Raw genomic sequence first — 20,265 nt, 5'->3', positions numbered from 1 at the left:
AAGAGAATGGTGATCAATTCTTTTCCATGTCCACAGAAAGTAGATTGTGTGCATACACTCCACAGTAAGTTGTATCAGCAGTTCCTTTACAGGCAGGGAGAATTCACATCATCTGAAGAGACAGCAACACCAACTTGCCATACCTAAAATCATCAGAAGAGGACTGAGTGATGTACAATAAGTAGAGACGGTATATACAGATGCCTTGGTAGCTTCTTTGCATATATTACTATTGCAACATTGCTCAGGAAAGCTGAAATCATGTACTAAGTTCTGATGAAGTACGCTGATTTTTTGAAGGAAAGACTTCAGCAAGCTTGCAGCAGAATTTGAGAGTCAAAAGCCAAGAGATTTGCTGAGAAGATACTGCTTGACTCTTAGTTCTTTCAGCATAAACTGCAAGGTCTGGGGGAAGCTCTAAATCGTGTATGGTCCACATAAAACACCAGGACTCTATGACTAAGTCCCCCCAACCCATGCAGCACCCTATTAAGCCCTGCACAGGGGCTCCCCTAAGCCCTGAAGTTGACACTGGTGGGGGAGGGAAGCTCCACCCCCAAGCCCTACCACAGAGCTTCCATAGGCAGGCAAGGGGGGCACCTTCTTGTCAACACAGCAGGGAGCCACCCAGATAAACTCAAGCTCCAACCCCCTGTCAAACCTTAAATGTCCCCCAGCCCTGAGCACCTAATATCCCAAAACCCTCAATATAGTCCCCACCTCAAAGCCCATACCCCCACCCTACCACCTCTTGTACATCAACCCTCAAGTCCAGAGCCCCTCTCCAAACCTGGAGGCATCTCCCCTGCATCCCAAACCTCTAAACCCCAGCCCTATCCTAGAGATGGCACCCCCAGCCAGAGTCCTCACAGTCCTGTAACTCAACCTACTGCCTCAGCACTGAGCCCCCACCACCACATGAACTGTGTTTGAGCACCAATATGAAGGTGATACATCACACATCATTTCCACACTGGTGCACGTAAGAAAATTTGTTCCATTCAGGGGTGGAAAAAGGTTGGCTGCACTAAGAACATTCAAGATATAGAGGTGCTTCTTCAACCTTACACAAATGGAAGCGTTTTTTGTTTTTTTGAAAAAGAACAAAAAACTAATGGTCTGGTTTAGATGAGAGGCTGACACCACCTTAGGCATAAACTTAGGGTGTTTCCTAAGATAGTGGTTCTCAACCTAGGGTATGTGGAAGTCTTCCAGAAGGTACATTAACTCATCTAGGTATATGTCTAGTTTTACAACAGGCTACATAAAAAGCAGTAGAGAAGTCAGCACAAGCTTTTATACTACTTTATATGCCTTTATTTCATAATTGATTTTAAAATCATGTGCTAAAAATAAGAAACTAAGTGATTTTTCAATAATAGTATGCAGTGACACTAGTTGTATTTTTATGTGATTTTGTAAACAAGTAATTTTTAAGTGAGGAAAAATGGGGGGTATACCAGACAAATCAGACTCTTTAGAGGGGTACAGTAGTCTGTAAATTTCCAGGCCATAAAAGAAGGAATGGCTATAAGCGCTTAAGTATCAGAGGGGTAGCCGTGTTAGTCTGAATCTGCAAAAGCGACGAGGAGTCCTGTGGCACCTTATAGACTAACTGAAGTGTAGGAGCATAAGCTTTCGTGGGCAAAGACCCACTTCATCAGATGCATGTGACTTCAGAGCTTGAAGGTCTGAAACCTTCCACACATTGGTAATTCCCATCAAAAACACAATCTTGTAGCTGGCCACAAAGTTGATAAAATTATATTTAGATAAAAGAATCTGATAATTGCTAACTAATTACAAGTGTGGCAGAGGACTAAGCCTTAAAACCATATGGATCAAATCTATTTATCCTTGGGGTGGCCTTAGATTGGGATTGGCAAAATCATTCATTAGTAAATGCAACCACCACGGAGTCAGGAAGCTGGGAGAGTGAAAAAATAACCAAGTCTTGCTGAGTGACATGGTATCTTCTGTCTATCCTAGTTATAGGAAAAACTTAAACAACAAAAATGGTTTATTGGAGTAGTTATAGGAGTTAGAAAGGCTGACGTTTGCCGGAGCCTTCACTGGGTCTAGCAAAGCTTTACTGATAGGAAAGGCAACCCCTTCCTGGATCAGGAATCTAAGACATCCAGGAAAGCATGCAGGCTCTCCTGAACAATCTCTGCTTGGATTCCTAAAGAGGTAACCACCCACCTCCCCAGGTCCTGAAAAGACTCTGTAGTTACCACTTTATGCAGAAAAGTGGAAGAGATATGGAGGAAGAACATTCCTCTTCACAGGAACCATTAGAGATGTTAAAAATCATGTAATATAATAATAGCTAACCACTAAAAATATCAGTAGTTACACGGTTACCTGCACTGTGGGCTCTGCAGCGTAAAGCTTATTGTAAAGCCTGCTGCAACGAAGCCACCGCCCTGGGAGTCAGCGTAATTGAGACGATTAGCTGATAAGCATCATCTTATTTGTTAAACAGTTACACTCTAATATCCCTAGGATACATGCATGACGTCAGGTTGCAGGAAAATGCTGAGTAGACTCCTGCACTAAAAAAGTAAAACTAGAATGTCTTAGGGTAGCCCAAACCTAGTAGGGCCATGGAGGAAAAGACTTAATGTGAGATACTGATGGTGGGTGAGCCCAAGCTGTAAATTGCTTGTAGGAAACCCAATTTTTGTCTTTAGGTTTGGTATTTGAAGACGACATGTACGGTGATCTAAAACATCTGAAAGGAGAAACAGGCTCCTCTTCCACACATTTCAAAGAAAAAACAAACATCCTCTGAATAGAGAAGCAGTTCCCACTGGGGCTTGAAGATATCTGGGCAAAGAAACAGACAAGGTTCAAAGCAGGCAATGGTTGGGATGGTCAAAAGACAGAGTCATCAGCACTAATGGTACAAGTTAATCCACAGACTAAATCAAGAGTGCCATGTGCACTGATGGTGCTGGGGAGTCAGGCTAGCTACAGAGCATGTCAAAGGTACCAGCCCTGTGATTGGTTCCAACATAATCCATGAGTGTGCTGACAGTGCTGGTGTGAATGGAGTGTATTGATGGAGCCATAATAGCTACAGAGTGTTAATGGCATTTGGTTGTACTGCTGGAGCAAGCAGAAAAGTCAGGTAAGAAAACCAAAGGAGATCCCTTCTAACAAAAAAGCCTGCATAACTGAAGCCCCTCAGGAAGAGTATCTGTGCCAACAGTGCAGAAACAGAATGAGGAGAGGAAGAAGGATCCAACACAGAAGGATCCAACACAGACACTGGCCTTGACGGACACTGGCCTTGACAGAGACGACGACTGAGACTGCATTTATGGTGTGACTTCAAACAATACCAGAGAATGATTAGATGTGTGGGGTCTGGAACCAATACCAGAGAACTTCGAAGATTTTTCAACAGTCACAGTGTCTGGAATACTCTGACTTTGATAAAGGTGATAAAGTGTGACATTTTTTGCTCCCTTGAGCTTCGAGAGAAGTGGTTGGAGAAGGTCTACAGAATGAATCAGAGTCCCTGTATCTTTGTCACAGAGTCAGAGCTGGAAGAGACCTCAGGAGGTCATCAAGTCCAGCCCCCTACCCAAGGCAGAGCCAATCCCAACTAAATCAACCCAGCCAGGGCTTTGTCAAGCCAAGACTTAAAAACCTCTAAGGATGGAGATTCCACCACCTCTCTAGGTAACCCATTCCAGTGCTTCACCACCCTCCTAATGAAATAGTTTTTCTAATATCCAACCTAGACCTCCCCACTGTAACTTGAGACCATTGCTCCTTGTTCTGCCATCTGTCACTACTGTGAACAGCCTTTCTCCATCCTCTTTGGAACCTCCCTTCAGGAAGTTGAAGGCTACTATCAAATCCCCCCTCACTCTTCTCTTCTGCAGACTAAACAAACTCAATTCCCTCAGCCTCTCTTCAGAGGTCATATGCTCCAGCCCCCTTATTTTGTTGCCCTCCACTGGACTCTCTCCAATGCGTCCACATCCTTTCTATAGTAGGGGGCCCAGAACTGGACACAATATTCCAGATGCGGCCTCCCAGAGCCGAATAAAGGGGAATAATCACTTCTCAATCAGTCCAATTCAGATATGGGCTGCGTTGCTTCCTTTTTAGTCCTGGTGGGGAAGAAGGTAAAAAAGGAGCAATTTGTTCTTCAAGCAGATCAGCCAACTTTTCCCAAGGCTGCTCAGAACAGTGCCCTGGACTCTGAATAGTGTTTAAACCCTAGGGACTTTTTAATAATCTCTCTCCCAGGAATTAGTAAAATGACTAACTGAACTATAAATTATTAGCTAGCTATATAGACAACTATGAAAGCTGACACACTGAAGAGAAGCAGCAGGGGCATTTCAATGGTTGTCATGCAATCAAAAGGAAATGAGGAAGAGGTGGTAGTCATGTACATCTTATCCCTTCACCCATTGGCACATGTGCTTTTGATGGTATTGCTGGTAAAAGCCTCCATCTTGCAGGCACTGGGTACACTTAAATGTGATTCCTCTCAACTTGAAAAATAAAAGTTATCAATGGATTTAAGGGGCTTGAAAACAGTAATATGGTGTGATCACATAGGTAGAGTCTTCAACACTTACACAAGTCTGTGGAAGCTAGAATACCAAAAAACTAGATAATATCTTCTAGAGATAATTTTATGGACATTTTAACAAATGTTGAGAACAATACCCTCTACTTGGAGTTATTTTACTATACAAGAGTCAATTTACCTACTTACATTTTTTTTCTTTGTATTCACTGTTCCTCAAAGTGCTTAAGAAAGTATGTACAAACCATTAATATGAAATAAGCAAGATTTTGTACCGCTACTAATGCACTGTATTATTACAATAGAAGTACACACAAAAAATCTACACATGCCCAGCAAAACTCTGCTTTCTGGTTCTCTGTGTAACTATACAATAGAATCAAACTATACACAATTAATGTGGATAACTGAAACTGAAAGAATTATTTATACACGCACCTAACGCATGATACTAAAAAATTACTTTTAATTCTTAAACAATGAAAAGAGAATCAGTCAACTATAAAATAAAAATGGTCCACAGCACCTTAGAGACCAACCAAAAAATATATAGATAGTATCATGTGCTTTGGTGGGCACAACCTACTTCTGTCATCTGAAGAAGTGGTTTGTGCCCATGAAAGCTCATGATACTATCTATATATATTTTTGGCTAATCGCTAAGGTACTACAGGACCAATGTTCTTTAAGTTTTCTTTAAGTTAAGACTAACAGGGCTATCCCTCTGAGATTAATAGCCAATTATGTTTAGCTTAAAGGCTAAGACACTTATCTATATGGATTCCCTCAATAGCACCTGAAACTAATAAGATGGCAAGACCTATAGGCAAGGTTTCCATTTGAAGCTCTATATGAAAAAGATGAGAATATCATGACAGTTTGTCTTGGCATTATCTGAATTTATACTGTGCTCAGTGAGCCTGCTGCATTCATGGTTATGAACAATTTATTTATACAGAAACTTATTTGAACCTTTAACTCATTAAATCTGCTTACTAAAAATCAAACTGATTTTTCCTCATGCTTTTTCCAGGAGAAAGGGAGGACGACAGTATTTTAGAAGGAAGGAAGAAAGATGATTAGAAAACATTCCATAGGAAAAGAGTCCCCTTTCTGCTGATAGAAACATTAATATCAATGCTCATCAGTGTTTTCTTCCAAAATTCTGAGGGAGAATATTATCTAATCTAACTTATTTCCTCGCCCATTTGTCTAGTTTTTATTCATGAGATTTCTTTGCAGAGCTGATCAACTAGAATAGTACTCCACCATTACCAAATTTAAGTATTTTGTTTCAATACCAGATTCATACACTATCCCCAACTGATCTATGGTATAAAAGTGCACCCACAATCCTTCAAAATAACTGTACAAAAGCCTAAAAATATTTATGCACCAAAATATCCAGTCCTAGATACACAAACTGGACTTTAAACATTGAGGGCTTGTCTAGACCACGCTGAAGTTTCGAAAGAGGATACACAAATTCCACGGGAATTTGCATATCTTCTTCCAATCAAAAGTGGAAGTATTCGGGATGCGTGTTTTTTCCAGCAGCCCGCTCCCCCCTTTTCGAAAAGCAGCTTTTCGGGAAAAACGGGGGGGGGGGGGGGGGGGATTGCTGAAAAAACCACATCAGAAGAATCTATGCAAATTCCACAGGAAAGTTTACTTTTGAAACTTTTGAAACTTCAGTGTAGTCTAGACGAGCCCTGACAGTCTGTGAGGAAGTCTTAATTTTAGTCACGTCTCTCTACATACGAATTTTTATAAATGTATAACAAGTCAATAACAATAAAATGTACATGCAAGTCTATTAGATGTATAGTGCCTAGTACAAAAAGGCTGATATTTCTTTTGTGGTAATGCTTAGAGTTAAGTAATGTTAACAATACATTTGGCATTTTTAAATACAATTGTTACAGTTTCTTAATACAGCATGCACAAAATCAAATGTAAAGTGGGATTCAGAACTAGATTCTCAGATGAATAATGAACACACGCGTCCTTGTCCCAATTATAATTTGGTATTTGTGTCCCTAGTCCTGAGTACAAAGCTACTGCTGCTCTTCATAAAAAATATCTATTTGTAACACTAAATTCTACTTACAGTAAATAAACTTTTTAAAGTTTGGTCAACAAAACTCATATAGCCTTCTAAGAGACAGGCGAGTGACAGCTGAACACTCAGTTTTTTAAAAAAATATTAAAGGCTGAAATAAAGATACAGGAACATTAATGAAACAGCACAATAAAACATGATTTACACAAACATCAATATGGTATCGGCAAGAAATAAAATGTGCTATAAATAAAGAGGGTAACAAGTGCATATGGAAGGACAGAAAAAGATTCCTACCTTTAAACCGACTGCTATAAGATCTGTAACAACACTGTATGAAAAAAAATGAAGAGAGAAATGGAAAAAGTTAGAGAGCAAGTTATTGCAAAGGCAGTGATAAATAAGGTTAAAGAAAGAAAGAAAAACACTGTTATAAATTATAAAAGAAAGAATGTGATGAGTTGTGATATTTAGTTTGCACAATGGAAACTGGGTAATCTATGTACAGTATGAATAAAGCAAAGTTTTAGATGGTGGGATCAACAGCAAGTGATAGTAATTCCTCTCAGTCACTGTAGAAAAGACATATACAATTATGTACTTTTTCATTTTAGATATAATTTCTCAACAACAACAACAGACCTAAAAAGAATACTAGGCAATAATGTTTCTCTCCTCTTCCCCTGGAACTATAGGTATGGATCAAGTCTATTTAGTAGCCCAAATTTCCAGTTTTTCAAAACTGAGCTTATGTATGTGAATTTTACAGAAACGACAAAAGTTATACTTTAAACAGCATTCTCCCCCATATCCAGGAAAATGTCATAAAAGTTTATCAATCAAAAGGATCTTAATTACATCTGCCCTTTCCTTCCTTTACTTGCTTCACCAGATGCTAGGTTAGGAGTATCAAACTCATTCCGTAGAAAGAATTACACTTTTAAATTATGGTTTCAGCATTTCCAACTACAAGCAGCCAAAAAAGTTAAGTCAGGCCCCCAAAATATTGAAAACTAGATGAGGCCTGTCATTGACCCAGTAAGGTCATTTTATATAGATTACACTTACAAGAAAGTTCAAGAAATTAAATATATGTAACAGAATTTATTAATGTACTTGCAAAAAGGAAGTAAAAGAACTGTTTTAAATTTGTAGGATTTTAACTTCAAATATTATTAATTTTATTGAATTACCATACTTAGTACATTTGAAACAGCAAAGCTTCCATTACTCTTTCCGTAACTAATTTGAATTTGTTTGTGATTTGTAAGGGTATGTCTACACTACAGCATTATTTCGAAAGTTATTTCAAAACAACGCGTCTAGAAACAAAATGCATTTCAATTTTTGTAATTTCGAAATAGCATGTCCACACTGATAGGACGCTGAATCACACTTAAGGGTGGCCGGAACCGGTTCTGGCAGGGCATCAGGTCAGGACTTAGCCTCAGGCAGCAGCCACATAAGGTATCTGAGATCTGTGCTTAAAGGGACCTCCTTGGACAGCCGGTTCTAAGGTTTTTTGCTGAGGGACAGCAAAGCATTTTTTTCCTCTGAGTGCTCTGATTGCCCTCACTCAGGACAACACAGCACTCTGCAGCACAGAGCCGGAGCCATCCTGGGCACTCTGGTGCTTTTCCTGGACGTGTTGCTACGAGTCTGGCAGCACGTTCTGCAGGCAGTAACAGTCTCTCTGATGTGCCCCACTGGGGGCTTGTGCCTCATTCCTCCCTCACATCCTTCCACTTACCCCCCCAACCCGCCTTCCTACTATACAATAAAGACACGTGTTCATTACAACAAAGCCTCTTTATTGAGCAAAGCTGCAGTGGGGGAAGAATGAAACTGAGCTGAGTCTGGGGAAAGAAGGTGCGAGAGGGGAAGAGGGAGGGTGGGAAAGGGGAGGGGGAAACCCGGGAGGAGGGAGCTGGCAGGGGGAAGCAAAGGGAGGATGGGGGAGGAGAAGCTCAGGGTTGGGAGGGTCTCACCAGCCCAACAGTCTCCCAGGACCACAGGTGCGGGGGCCTCAGCATCCCTGGAGGTATGGGGAGGAAAAAGCAGGAGGAGGAGCAAGCTCTGCCCCAGGATCGATTACCACCTGAGGGGACACAGACTGTCCTGCCCCCCAGGATGCAGTCCACGGCATCAAAGCAGGGGCAGGGGTCTGGGTCTGCCCCTGGTTGGGAGCTGCCCCTGTGGCCCTGGCATACGCCTGCTGCAGCTCCTTTATTTTCATGCGAACCTGCTCCTGGGTTCGTTATGTGGCCTTTGGTAGCCAGGCTGGTACCCATCTGCCTGTAGACGGTTGCATTCCTCCGTCTAGTGGGGAGATCATGGACATTGGAGGCATCCCCCCAAACCTGAATTAGGTCCTTGATCTCCACACTGAACCAGGAAGATGCCTGCCTTTTCTGGCCCCTGGCAGGCTCCTGGGAGCTGGCAGATTGGTCCTGGGGAGCAGCGGAGGGCTGGCTGCCACTGGCTCATGCTGAGGCCACTGGGTCAGGTGCAGTGACCGCTGGCTCTGGGCTGGCAGGGTAGACTGTGGCCAGAGTCTACCCCTTTAAGGACTCCCGGGGGGGAGGGGGGGGGGCAGGGAGGTTTTTTTGGTTGTGCCCAGAGTGGCCACCACGGCACCCTGGAAAGGGCTGGATGCCCCCTATTTTGAAATAAGCGTCTACAAAGCATTGGAATGAGGTTTACCAATTTCGAAATAAGCCCTCCACTTCGCTGTGTAGACATACCCTAACTGTGAAAATTGTCTTTGCACTAAAATGATAGTTGAATAGGCGACTCGATTTTAATTTTGGTAGCAAATATTTTTTCTAAACTCTACTCATAAGTCATGACTTCTTTTCTTATGAAAAACAAAAATAATTATTATAATTATAATAATTATTTAAAGCTTTTACTCAGCATATCCCAAAGTATGAAGTAGTGCATTCAGCTAATTTAAAGTGGCAGGATTACTTACCTACAGATACCAAATTTTGTGTAATAGCAAAGTATGACTATTTTTCACAAATAAATCCACAAACCAAATCTTCAATATATAGTAGATAAATAAGGGGGGGAAGGAGTGGGTTATTTTCCTTCTGGTTTTGAGTCTTTAGGATTCACATTTTTAAGCTTTTGTCTGCAACCATGAGGGCCAGAAATTAATTTTTAAAACAAACTGAGATTTTCACCTAACCACATGACTCCAAGAGCTGAAGCTTTTAAGAAGACACAAAGTGTTGCAAGAGTGGCAATAAAATCACTAAGAGTTCATAACACTGGGGACAGGGATATAAATGTACAACTATATGCCACTCTCAGTCCCACTGATGTCAATGGAAAATTTGCATAATAAAGATGAATAGACAATATATTAAGATTATACAAACAAAAAGTCCAGTTACTATTTGTTTAGTGCCATCTTATCCAGATTCACTCCATAGGGAAAATAGGCTTACAATTACAATACCCCCTATCCTCATCTGTCTTTCCTTTCTATTCTCCCTTCTATTTTTCAACTACTACCATGACTTTCCTTCTGTTCCTTCCTCTGAATTTCCTTCTGTGCAATAGCTTCCAATTCCCAGTTCCATTCACTTAAATCAGTGGTTCCCAAACTCTTCTGCATCACGCCCTTTTTGATTTTTGAGAAACCCTCACACACACACCCCGGCCTCCCAAAAAAATAGCAGCAAAACTTGGGGTGGGATTGACAGGGATGTGTGTGTCTGGCTTGCCTCGCGCCCCCCCTGGAATTTCTTCACACCCCCTGTTTGGGAACCCATGACTTCAATGGAGTAGAAATAAAATACTTTTGGGTATATTTACACTACAGCAGCTTAGCAACACCACTGCAGCTTGCCCACCATAACATCACTTCTTAGATGCTTCCTCTATTGACAGAAGGGGTTCTTCCCATCCATGAAGGTAACTCATCTCTCCGAGAGGCTGTAACTAGGACAACAGAATAATATTTAAATTGATCTAGCCCTGACAAAAGTGGGCATTTAGTAAACCTAAGTCGCACTGGGGAAGCAAATTTTTCCACAGCCAGAACTACGTACCTAAGTAAATCTGACCTTAGTCATATAGATCTTAGTGTTGGTATTAACCATTTGTAAGGTTTAGAGTTCTCAACACCCCAATGAAATTAATGGAGGGCAAAAGAGTCACTATCTCTAAAATTCATTGTTTCAAGCTACTTAGATTCTCAAGACGATAAGTGACCAATATACAGGCAGTCCCCGACTTACGCGGATCCGACTTACGTCGGATCCGCACTTACGAACGGAGCTTTCTCGCCCCGGAAGTCGGGGCGAGAAAGCCCCGTTCGTAAGCTGCTCCGGTGCCCCTGGTCTGCTGGAGACCGTCTCCAGCAGACCAGGGGCACCGGGCGGGTTCCCGCGCTTCTGAGGCTTTGCCAGAGCAAAGCCTCGGAAGCGCGGGAACCGCTGCTGCTGCCACTTGGGTGCCGGTGCCTGTGGTCTGCTGGGGACCGTCCCCAGCAGACCACAGGCACCGGGACCCAAGCGGCAGCAGCGGGCGGGTTCCTGCGCTTCTGAGGCTTTGCCAGAGCAAAGCCTCAGAAGCGCGGGAACCCCCGCTGCTGCCGCATGAGACCCGGTGCCTGTGGTCTGCTGGGGACGGTCCCCAGCAGACCACAGGCACCCGGACTGAAGCCGCAGCTCTGGCAAAGACTCAGAAGCGCAGGAACCCGCCCGCTGCTGCCGCTTGGGTCCCGGTGCCTGTGGTCTGCTAGGGACGGTCCCCAGCAGACCACAGGCACCCTGACTGAAGCCGCAGCCGCGGGGGGTCCCGCGCCTCAGAGGCTTTGCCAGAGCAAAGCCTCAGAGGCGCGGCACCCCGCTGCCGCAGCGGCTCTGCTCCCCCTGTCCCTGGTCTGCTGGGGGGAGGGGGCGCAGCTAGTGTGCTCCCCCCCCCCAGCAGACCAGGCTTTTGTTTTGGACTCTGGGGCAGAGCAGCTGGGGCGCTGCCAATTGGTCCTGCAGCGCCCGTGGGCACTACTGGACCAACCCGGCAGCACCCCAGCTGCTCTGCCCCAGGTCCTGATTCAGCCGCTGCTGGTCAGTTTCAGCAGCGGCTGAATCAGGAAGTCTGGGGCAGAGCAGATGGGGTGCTGCTGGGTTGGTCCAGTAGCACCCCAGCTGCTCTGCCCCAGGCGTCCCCAAGTCAGCTTCTGCTGAAACTGACCAGCGCTGACTACAGGAAGCCCCAGGCAGAGTTGCTCTGCCCCGGGCTTCCTGGAATCAGCTGCTGATCAGTTTCAGCAGCAGCTGACTTGGGGACGCCTGGGGTTCTTAAGTTGATTCTGTATGTAAGTCAGAACTGGCAGTCAGTTTCAGCAGTGTCTGAATCTGGACGCCAGTTCCGACTTACATACAGATTCAACTTAAGAACAAACCTACAGTCCCTATCTTGTACGTAACCCGGGGACTGCCTGTACTATTTATATTTGAGAAATCTTCCTTGCAACTGTAAAGCCTAGAACCTTATTATTTAAACCAATGCTTTCAGTTTGCAGATTTTGCAGTCCAGATTTTTTCCCCCTTTTTCAAAATGCATGAGAAGGGGAAGGGACACACTTTTCCCATTTTTTTAAAAATGTGCTCTCCCCAGCTCCTCCCCAAAAGGCACTGATGTTTCATCGTCTTAGTTTAAATTTTGGTAACCATATGGAGCTATTACATTTAGGACTAGCTTGTATTAATTAATTTAATAAGGAAGTTTTAATAAGGAGTTATTAAAATAGCTTATTTTATGTTAAAGATTAACATTAAAAATCTCAATTTTCTAAAAGAAAAAGAGATCTAGTACATATGTATGCACATGGAACTTTGGAGCAAAGTAAAACTTTTTGAACCTCTTTCTCCATGTGGGTATTAAATAAATCCTACCCACTTCCACATTTGCTTAAGATGCATATTGAAACATACCAATTTCTGCAAAAACCCTTGACACAGTAAGTGTACATTTCTATTTTCCATAATTTTTTTTAAAAGGCAGTTATAAAAAAGTTTAATACTTTACTTTGCAACCTTATATGCCCAAGAAACTATAATTTTGCTTCTTGGTGAAAATACATCAAGAACAAACTACGATTACCATCAAGTACTGCCATTGGTTCCCAGCCTCACGTGGTAAACATGTCCACTGCTGTGCAATAAACAAAGCCAGCAACTGGAGGAAGTATTTAACAGAGCATTTAGACTACAATCTGGCATCGATATTTCACTTAGACTAAATTTGGAGTAAAACTATTCATTTGTATTAGTGTAAAAATTGAGATTTAAATAGATAGAACACAAGAAAGGGACAGTTAGCGCACCAGATAATGTGTCATATGGGAATCCACAAAACCCTAGCATGTTCAACTTGCAGCTGAGAGGATATTGTGTTTCTGGACTGTGGAATATTCTAATGTGGGTCTGAATCTCTCTTGTTGAAGCTGTCTCGGTTTGTATAAATAATTAAATCATTAATTTATGCCAGAGAGAGAATGGCTTTAGTTCCAGGGGTAAGTCACAACACACCTGAAGTAAGACACTCATGTACAAACATCAGGCAGAAGGGGGAAATGAATCATTCTCCCACATCCTGAGTATTAGGGTAGTCAAACTAGTGTTGCAAAATTCCATTCAACCAGTTAAACGTAACATTTTGGTTAACTGCTTAACTGGGAAGCAATGGCGCAGTGGGCCCAGTTGGGCTCACCTTGCTCATAGCACAGTAGGCCTGGTCGAGCCTCTAGTTAACCAGTTATCAGTAACCATCACCTGGTAAAGTTTATGGGGAAGAACTGTATTTTATGCCCCCACATAAAGACCATCCTACACGTGACCACCAACTATACGCACATTAGAGTTCTAAACAATGAAGGGATTACCAATCAATGACTCCTTAGAAAGGATCCTGGTTTGGGAACAGGCCAGAAAGTCCAACAACTTTTGCTGCTTATATCTGAATGCAATACTAGTTTTGTATCACTTTCCTTCTCATGACTGTGTACATTGCACATGTAAAAAAAACCAGAAATGCTTTGGTTAAATTGTAGGGTCCTATTAGGGATTACTTATATCATAGGCTTGGGCAACCATGTGAACACTTAGTTAAAAAAAAAAAAAAACACCACCACTTGTTCTTTTGATCCAGTTGCTCCTATAATTTGCTGCTGAACCATGATGATTTGAGTCCTCCCTTACAGGTCTAAATTCCATTGTGCATGCATCATGTCTTTTAATGAATAAGCATGGCAGAAAGTTGAAGTGACTTGTAGGGCTGTGATTAAGAAAATTCACCTCAGAGCAGTCAGATCAACAGTTAGACCATTGACTTATGGATGAGTATTCATTCCAGCAGCTTTTGGAACAAAAGCTTGAGGAAACAATTAACATTTGTAACCAAGAGGAAAAAAAAAACCTTCATCCTGTTCTACTGGCTACCTCTGTTGAAAAATGGTTTTATTTGCACACACAAAAATTCAGACTTGTACTTGCACATGGTCAAGATTTAAAAAGGTAAGCATTTTCTTCAGATGTTAGGAAAAATTAACCTTGCGGAACACAAGACCACCCCTAAAACAGAATAGTGAGCATTTAAACAAAGTTTTATTAGTTCTCAATGGCTTATGCTCTAAAAACATTTAACTGTGATGTATGTCAGAGGAGACCTTTTAGATGGTGCGACACTATGTCCAGACCCACTCCTTTAAGAGACCATTATGAATAGTATATTGAGCACAATTTCATGAGCTATATTTTTCAGATACTCAAACTATTATCTTCTTTCTTCCTTAGCATAAGATGAAGGCTCTAAGGCTACCTCTAGACTGCATCCCTGTCGACAGAGGGATGCAAATCAAGCACATCAAAATTGCTAATGAAGCAGGGATTTAAATATCCCATGCTTCATTAGCATAAACATGGCCGCCACTTTTCAAAACTAAGATTTTTTGAAGAAACGGCAGTCTAGACATGGATCTGTCAAAAATAAACCCTTTCAACAGATCCTGTATTCCTCAAAAAATGAGGTTTACAGGATCTGTCGAAAAAGGGTTTATTTTCGACAGATCCGTGTCGACTGCCGTTTTTTGAAAAATCTCCGTTTTGAAAAAAGCGGCGGACATGTTTATGCTAATGAAGCGTGGGATATTTAAATCCCTGCTTCATTAGCAATTTCGATGTGCCTAATCTACATCTCTCTGTTAACAGAGAGGTGTAGTCTCGACACACCCTAAGAGACTGTTCACCTCCAATTAATAGGCTATCCCTTCAAAATTATAAATTCTACTACACTCAAATTACACACCAACTACTGTGCTCAAATGCCTGGTCACTTAGGAGTTTACTGAGAAAAAATCATCAGTGTTTCATTTCAGTCACACAGAAAAAATGAAACCAAGGATACAGATATTGTGCAACTGTTGAATCATCCAGAGTGCACTGTAAGAACTACTAATATTGTACTCTCGCTATATTTTCATTACACAATTAACTCCAACTCTATCATATCCTGATGTAATTATGGCATAGATTTAACTGACAAAGGAGAATATGGTTAAAAATAAATGCACAGAAGACCATTATTTTATGTGATTATGGTCATTTGTGATCACTGGAGGTGCCCGTGCTACCGCTCCAATTGTATAAGAGATCAAGGAAGACTGTTAGAGAATTTCGTTAGGATCCCATGCAGTTTCATAACAGTCAGAGTTTGTTAATCTTCTGGGAATGCTGTGTGGCCCATCAGAAGCTGGAAGCTGCATGAGGCTGAGGAAACAGTGATGGTAGTTTATTATTTTTTGTTGCATGCATATTGTTGCTTGTGTGTTGTCAGTAAGTGACAAAGGTTATATATTAAAAACATTACACATTTTGTCAAGAATATCAAGAGCTTGGGACAGGTGCTCTTTTTACATAGTAGGTCTTATTTACACACTCATTTTGCACTATTTAAGCTCAATGGTTTAGAAAAAACAGTTAAATTGGTGCAAATACAGGTTAAATAAAGCGGAAGAGCATTACAAATCTAACCAAAACTGTGGCCCTGTGAAGATTTAAGAATTATCGTTAGCAAGAGATTATTTCACCTTTAAGGCTAGAACACTCTGTGTAGCAGAGTTCAATAGCCTTGTCAGCTGGAAGCAGTTGTAACTAGAGACTGACCCCTGGAGTAAACTGGCTGGATGTATCTTGTAAATGATCATCTAATAACTGTTCTTACTCAGTTCATTTTTATTGGTCTAAAACTTCTTGTAGTCATTGTAACCAAAGAAACTGACCTTATTTAAAAGCACATATTTTCTATTCTGATTTTTTTCTATACTAAAAGCAATCACTGATGCGATTGTTTGTATTTTTCTTTTAATCTTGTCACATGACAATAAAAGAGGGACTCTATCTCCTTCTGGCTGTTGCTCAACAGAACAATGTTGCAAAGTTTCAAGATCCAAACTTTGTAAAGGAAAGTATGAATATCCTGTTTTAGTATAACTTTGTATTCACTAACTCTTGATTCGAGGTTTAAATTAACCTTGTATACCATAAAAATGAAGTTCCTGCTGTATGCAGTTTATATACATTCAATATATAAACTACAACTTATTTCTCAAAAAAGCTGTAAAATATTTATCGTTTGGAAGGTTTATATCCTTTAGATTTTTCTCCGATGAAATAAAATCTCAAGAATTTAAGAATAAAACATGGCCAGCATTGAATTAAGTTTAAATTTTAAGTTTTTACTACACCTTTCTTGAAGGAAGAGTTAAGACTTAAGTTTTCATAAGTGACTACAGGTTGAATCTCTCGAGTCCTGCATCATCTGTGGACCAATATATTTTAATTAGCCGAACATTCACTTTTCATGTGTGTGGCCCACGAAGTCTTGCAGTCCCTTAATGTTTGTTTCTAGCCACCAATCCTGGCTCTCCATGTTCTGTGCTGTTATTTAGCTCTAATTTACCCCTAAATGTCTTCTAAAAGCCCAGTAAGCAGTGGAAGTTTTGGTAATGCTGCTAAACTATATCAACCTCCTGTGGTTTGGCAAATTCTCTCATTTGGCACCAGTCAGATCCTGAAAGTGCCAGACTAGAAAGGTTCAACCTGTACCTATTTTGGGACTTCAATTAGGGATGTGAATGGTTAACCAGTAAGCACCACCCTTACCAAGTGAAGCTTACCAGTTACGATTAATCAGCTAACTGCCTGCCACAGGAAGGGGGCTGCTATAGCCTGGCCACACTGGGCTCACCTGAGGCAGGGGGCTATTCAGAGCAACCCTCACCTAGGCCCCCATCTGCAATGGAACAAGCCCCCCCATTTGTAGGGGAGAGCTGCTCCAGCCTGCCCTCCCTCATTTAAACAGTTAAACATAACATGTAATCAGTTAACTGACAAACTAGGGATGTATAATTCTGTTTAACCAGAGAAACCCTCAAGGAGCTAAATATTCAAAGTGCTTAGTAGTTACTTACTAAAAATAAAAGTGTCCTCCAAGTCTCAAATGAGCACCCAAAAACTAGACAAAGTCATGTCAGTTTTGAAAATCTAAGGACATAAAGACCTTAAGATCCTTTACCAGAGACAAATTTCCGTTTTTAACAGCCTCATTTCCATGCAAAAAAATTCACCATTAATTAGCCCAATTGTACTTAGTGTGACACACCATGTAGTTTTAGTAGCTATTTCCAAGGCCACAATAAAAGGCTATCATCTGCAACACAAAATCTTTTCACTTTATTAGTGGCTTCAAAATAGTTACACAAATACAATTTAAAAATATTCAAACCTATACAGTTTATATATTGTTCACTACTTACATTCAGAAAATGCTGTTCAATCTGAAATCTAGTCACTCAAAAGAACTGAAGTATTTTTAGGTGTTATATAATACCACCTAGTATCACTTCCATTCATGTGTCTGTCCATCCATTCTCCTCTCCCTCTCAAACATATTTGAAGTTATGTAAACTACTTACAGGAGAAACTTCATTTTTATGGCAGACAAGGTTAACTTAAACCTAAAAGCAATGGTTAGTGAATACAGAGTCCCACAATTTGTTTATGTATTCTTAAGTGTTACCTGTAAGTACTGATTTTTTTTAAATTTACAGATGTGATTTTAAAATTGACTGAGGAATAGGACGGACTTGGAAGTAACACCACTGCTTAAAGTCAGACTTCTACAGGATTTTTCTTCCTACTATTGTTAAAACATACATATATGATTATGGAAACAATGTCAATTATACAAAAGGATTTCCCCAGTTTGTAATCATATTCCCCTATTTGTTTAAAAACAATATTGCCAAGAGAACTCACAAGTGGAAAGAGTTTTCACAAACTAAACATTTTCTTTTTGAAACCAATTAGGTTTTGAATCAATAGCCTCCCTTTAAAATTTGTTGAAGAACAAAGCATACAGATCATCAATTCTGTAAACATACATATATGTACTTAATTAGCCATGTGAGTGGCCCAACTAAAGTAAAAAAAATGTTCACTGCGTAAGCGTTAAACATACTTTAAGTGTTTGCAGGATCAAAGCCTCTAAATACTACTTTAATATTATAAAATGGATAGATACAAATTGTGGTCTAACCTTATATAATAATGTGAACCAGTTATGCTTCATTTAGACACATAATTCTTATCTTTACAACAACAGTGTGTTTTTGTGATGTGGTGACTGTAGTCCAACATACCAGAATCTAGAAGTTTTGTACTTCATATAACAAAAATGGCCAGCATGAAGATATAGATTTAAACTGCATCTCTGAATTAGTTTCCAAAAACGTATTAAATTGGCACTTAATTCAGAACTGCATTTAAAACAGCATGTATTGGTTTAATTATGTTAACCCTGTGACAAGAAGGAATTTAAAGAGCGATCCCTGGGATACATCTAGCAGAGTACAGGTTGCTGGGACCATTTTAAAAACACTGGTAGAACATAGGACATTGTCGTTGGGCGGGAGGGGGGAAAACACAGCAAGTCCTATCACCACTTCAAAACAGACGTAACTCCAGAAAGTCAGCAGCAGTGCACTAGCATCACATCGAAACGGCATGTGTGAGAGATTTAAATAATCCCCAGCGGTTGTTTACATCAAGACAACATCATCCTCCAACAGAGGACTCAAAAAAGCACAAACGTGCCCCTTCCACAGCGGAGCGCCTCGCTGTAGCGCGGTCACCCCCTTTCCAGCCCGAGCCAAGCGCGGACGCGGCTCCGGGGAGCGATCGTGCGCTCCCACAATCGCCCGCAGCCTGGGAGGCTCCGCGCCTCGCTGTTGCCATTTCCTCAGCCGGCCCCTCCCAGCGGCGGCCAGCGTCGCCCGTCCGGAGCGGCGGCTTTCCCCGGGGGAAGGGGCCCGGGGCGGGCGGGGCCGCAGCCGCGCTGTGGGAGAGGAAGGGAGGCTCCCGGCTCGCAGGGGCCTCGCGGCGCCGCCCGCCCCAAGTTTCAGCCTCCGCCCGCGGCCGAGCGGGAGAAAAGTTGGATCCGCCCCCCCCCCCTCGGCCTGGCGCCCCCCCCTCGGGCACCGGGAGCCCCCCCCCCCAGGGGACGCGCCGCTCCGCGTCCAGCTCCCAAGCGGCCGGGGGGGAGGAGCGGGGCTCGCCCCCCCCCCGGCACAGTCCCGGCCGCGCGCCCCCGCGGGCCAGGCAGGTACTCACCCATCCATGGCACAGCCAGGAGGAAGCGGTGAGGGCCGGGCGGGGGCGAGCGGCGCGGCGGTGCCACGGGAGGGGAACGCGAGGATGGGTGAGGAGCCGGGGTAGGGAAGGGAGGGAGGGACGACGAGAGGGTGAGAGGCGGGGCTGCCGCTTCTGCGCATGCGCTGCGGTGAGACGTTCCCCCCCCCCTCCTCCGGCGCCACACCCGGACCCAACCTCGCGGAGCCAGGGCGCGTGCGCGCCTCGAGAGCAGGAGTCGGACGTCGTCGGTGGAGGGCGTGCACTCGGGCGCGCGTCTGCCTCGCCCCGCCCCGCCGCTCTGTGCGGAGCCGCTCAGCGCGCGCCACGCACCCCCCCCCTCCCTCCGCGTAAGTGTGCGCGAGGCCGCCCCCTCCCGGCCTCCGTGTCAGGGCCTCGGCGCAGGCGCACTGCGCGCTCCCGTGGCTGGGGCGGAGCAGCACCTGGCCCGGCAGGGCGTGACCCCTTCTCGCGCAGCGCTCGCGGCTGGAATGAGCAGCGGGGAGGACCCCGCTGCGCTCTGGCCGGAGCTGCAGACGGGCAGGGGGCAGCCAGAGCCGGGCGCCTTGCCAGGGCTTCCAGGAGCTGCTTGAGCGAAGTGCCACCTGGACCTTGAGCCCCACAGCGCAGTCTGCACTGCCCCCCAGCCTGAGCCCTTGCACCCCCACTCTGCAACTCCCTGCCCCCAGCCTGATGCGAGGGGTGGGGGCAGGGGAATTAAGCGAGCAGGGTGGGACCCTTGGAAAAGGCAGGGCAAGGGAGTTTTTTGTGCAAGTGGAAAATTGGCTCCTCTACTGAAGAAATCAAAATCGGGGGCCCCACCGCCTCCCATTTCACTTCACTTACACAGGCAACATTTTGGTGGTACCCCCTAAGCTCCAGGCCTGATACAATTGCCAGCCATCTCTCCATCCCATCCCATCAGCTGTGTTTGCAGCTTCCTA

The 20,265-nt window shown here is 43.2% G+C and overlaps 1 protein-coding gene across 4 annotated transcripts in view; it reads right to left on the bottom strand.

The window, feature by feature from the left end:
- The window catches only part of PTBP3 (polypyrimidine tract binding protein 3), a 100,741-nt gene extending 81,304 nt beyond the window's left edge, over positions 1-19,437 (bottom strand). Inside the window, exons 1-2 of one of the 4 annotated variants that reach the window (XM_075931422.1) lie at positions 19,304-19,431; positions 6,915-6,948 (exon numbers count right to left, since the gene is read on the bottom strand). Coding sequence is in view for 1 of the 4 variants with exons in the window: in XM_075931419.1 (XP_075787534.1) it covers positions 6,915-6,948; positions 19,304-19,311 (42 nt within the window). In the remaining 3 variants the exon portion in view is untranslated. Of the gene's footprint in view, positions 1-6,914; positions 6,949-19,303 lie in introns of all 4 variants that reach the window. The other 3 variants (XM_075931419.1, XM_075931420.1, XM_075931423.1) reach the window with 3 other exon arrangements.
- Positions 19,438-20,265: the final 828 nt, after the last annotated feature.

The sequence above is a fragment of the Pelodiscus sinensis genome, chromosome 6 (genome assembly GCF_049634645.1).
Source record: "Pelodiscus sinensis isolate JC-2024 chromosome 6, ASM4963464v1, whole genome shotgun sequence".
Taxonomy (NCBI): Eukaryota; Metazoa; Chordata; order Testudines; family Trionychidae; genus Pelodiscus; species Pelodiscus sinensis.
The sequence above is the reverse complement of the archived record's forward strand: the minus strand, read 5'-3'. Positions and strand labels throughout refer to the sequence as shown.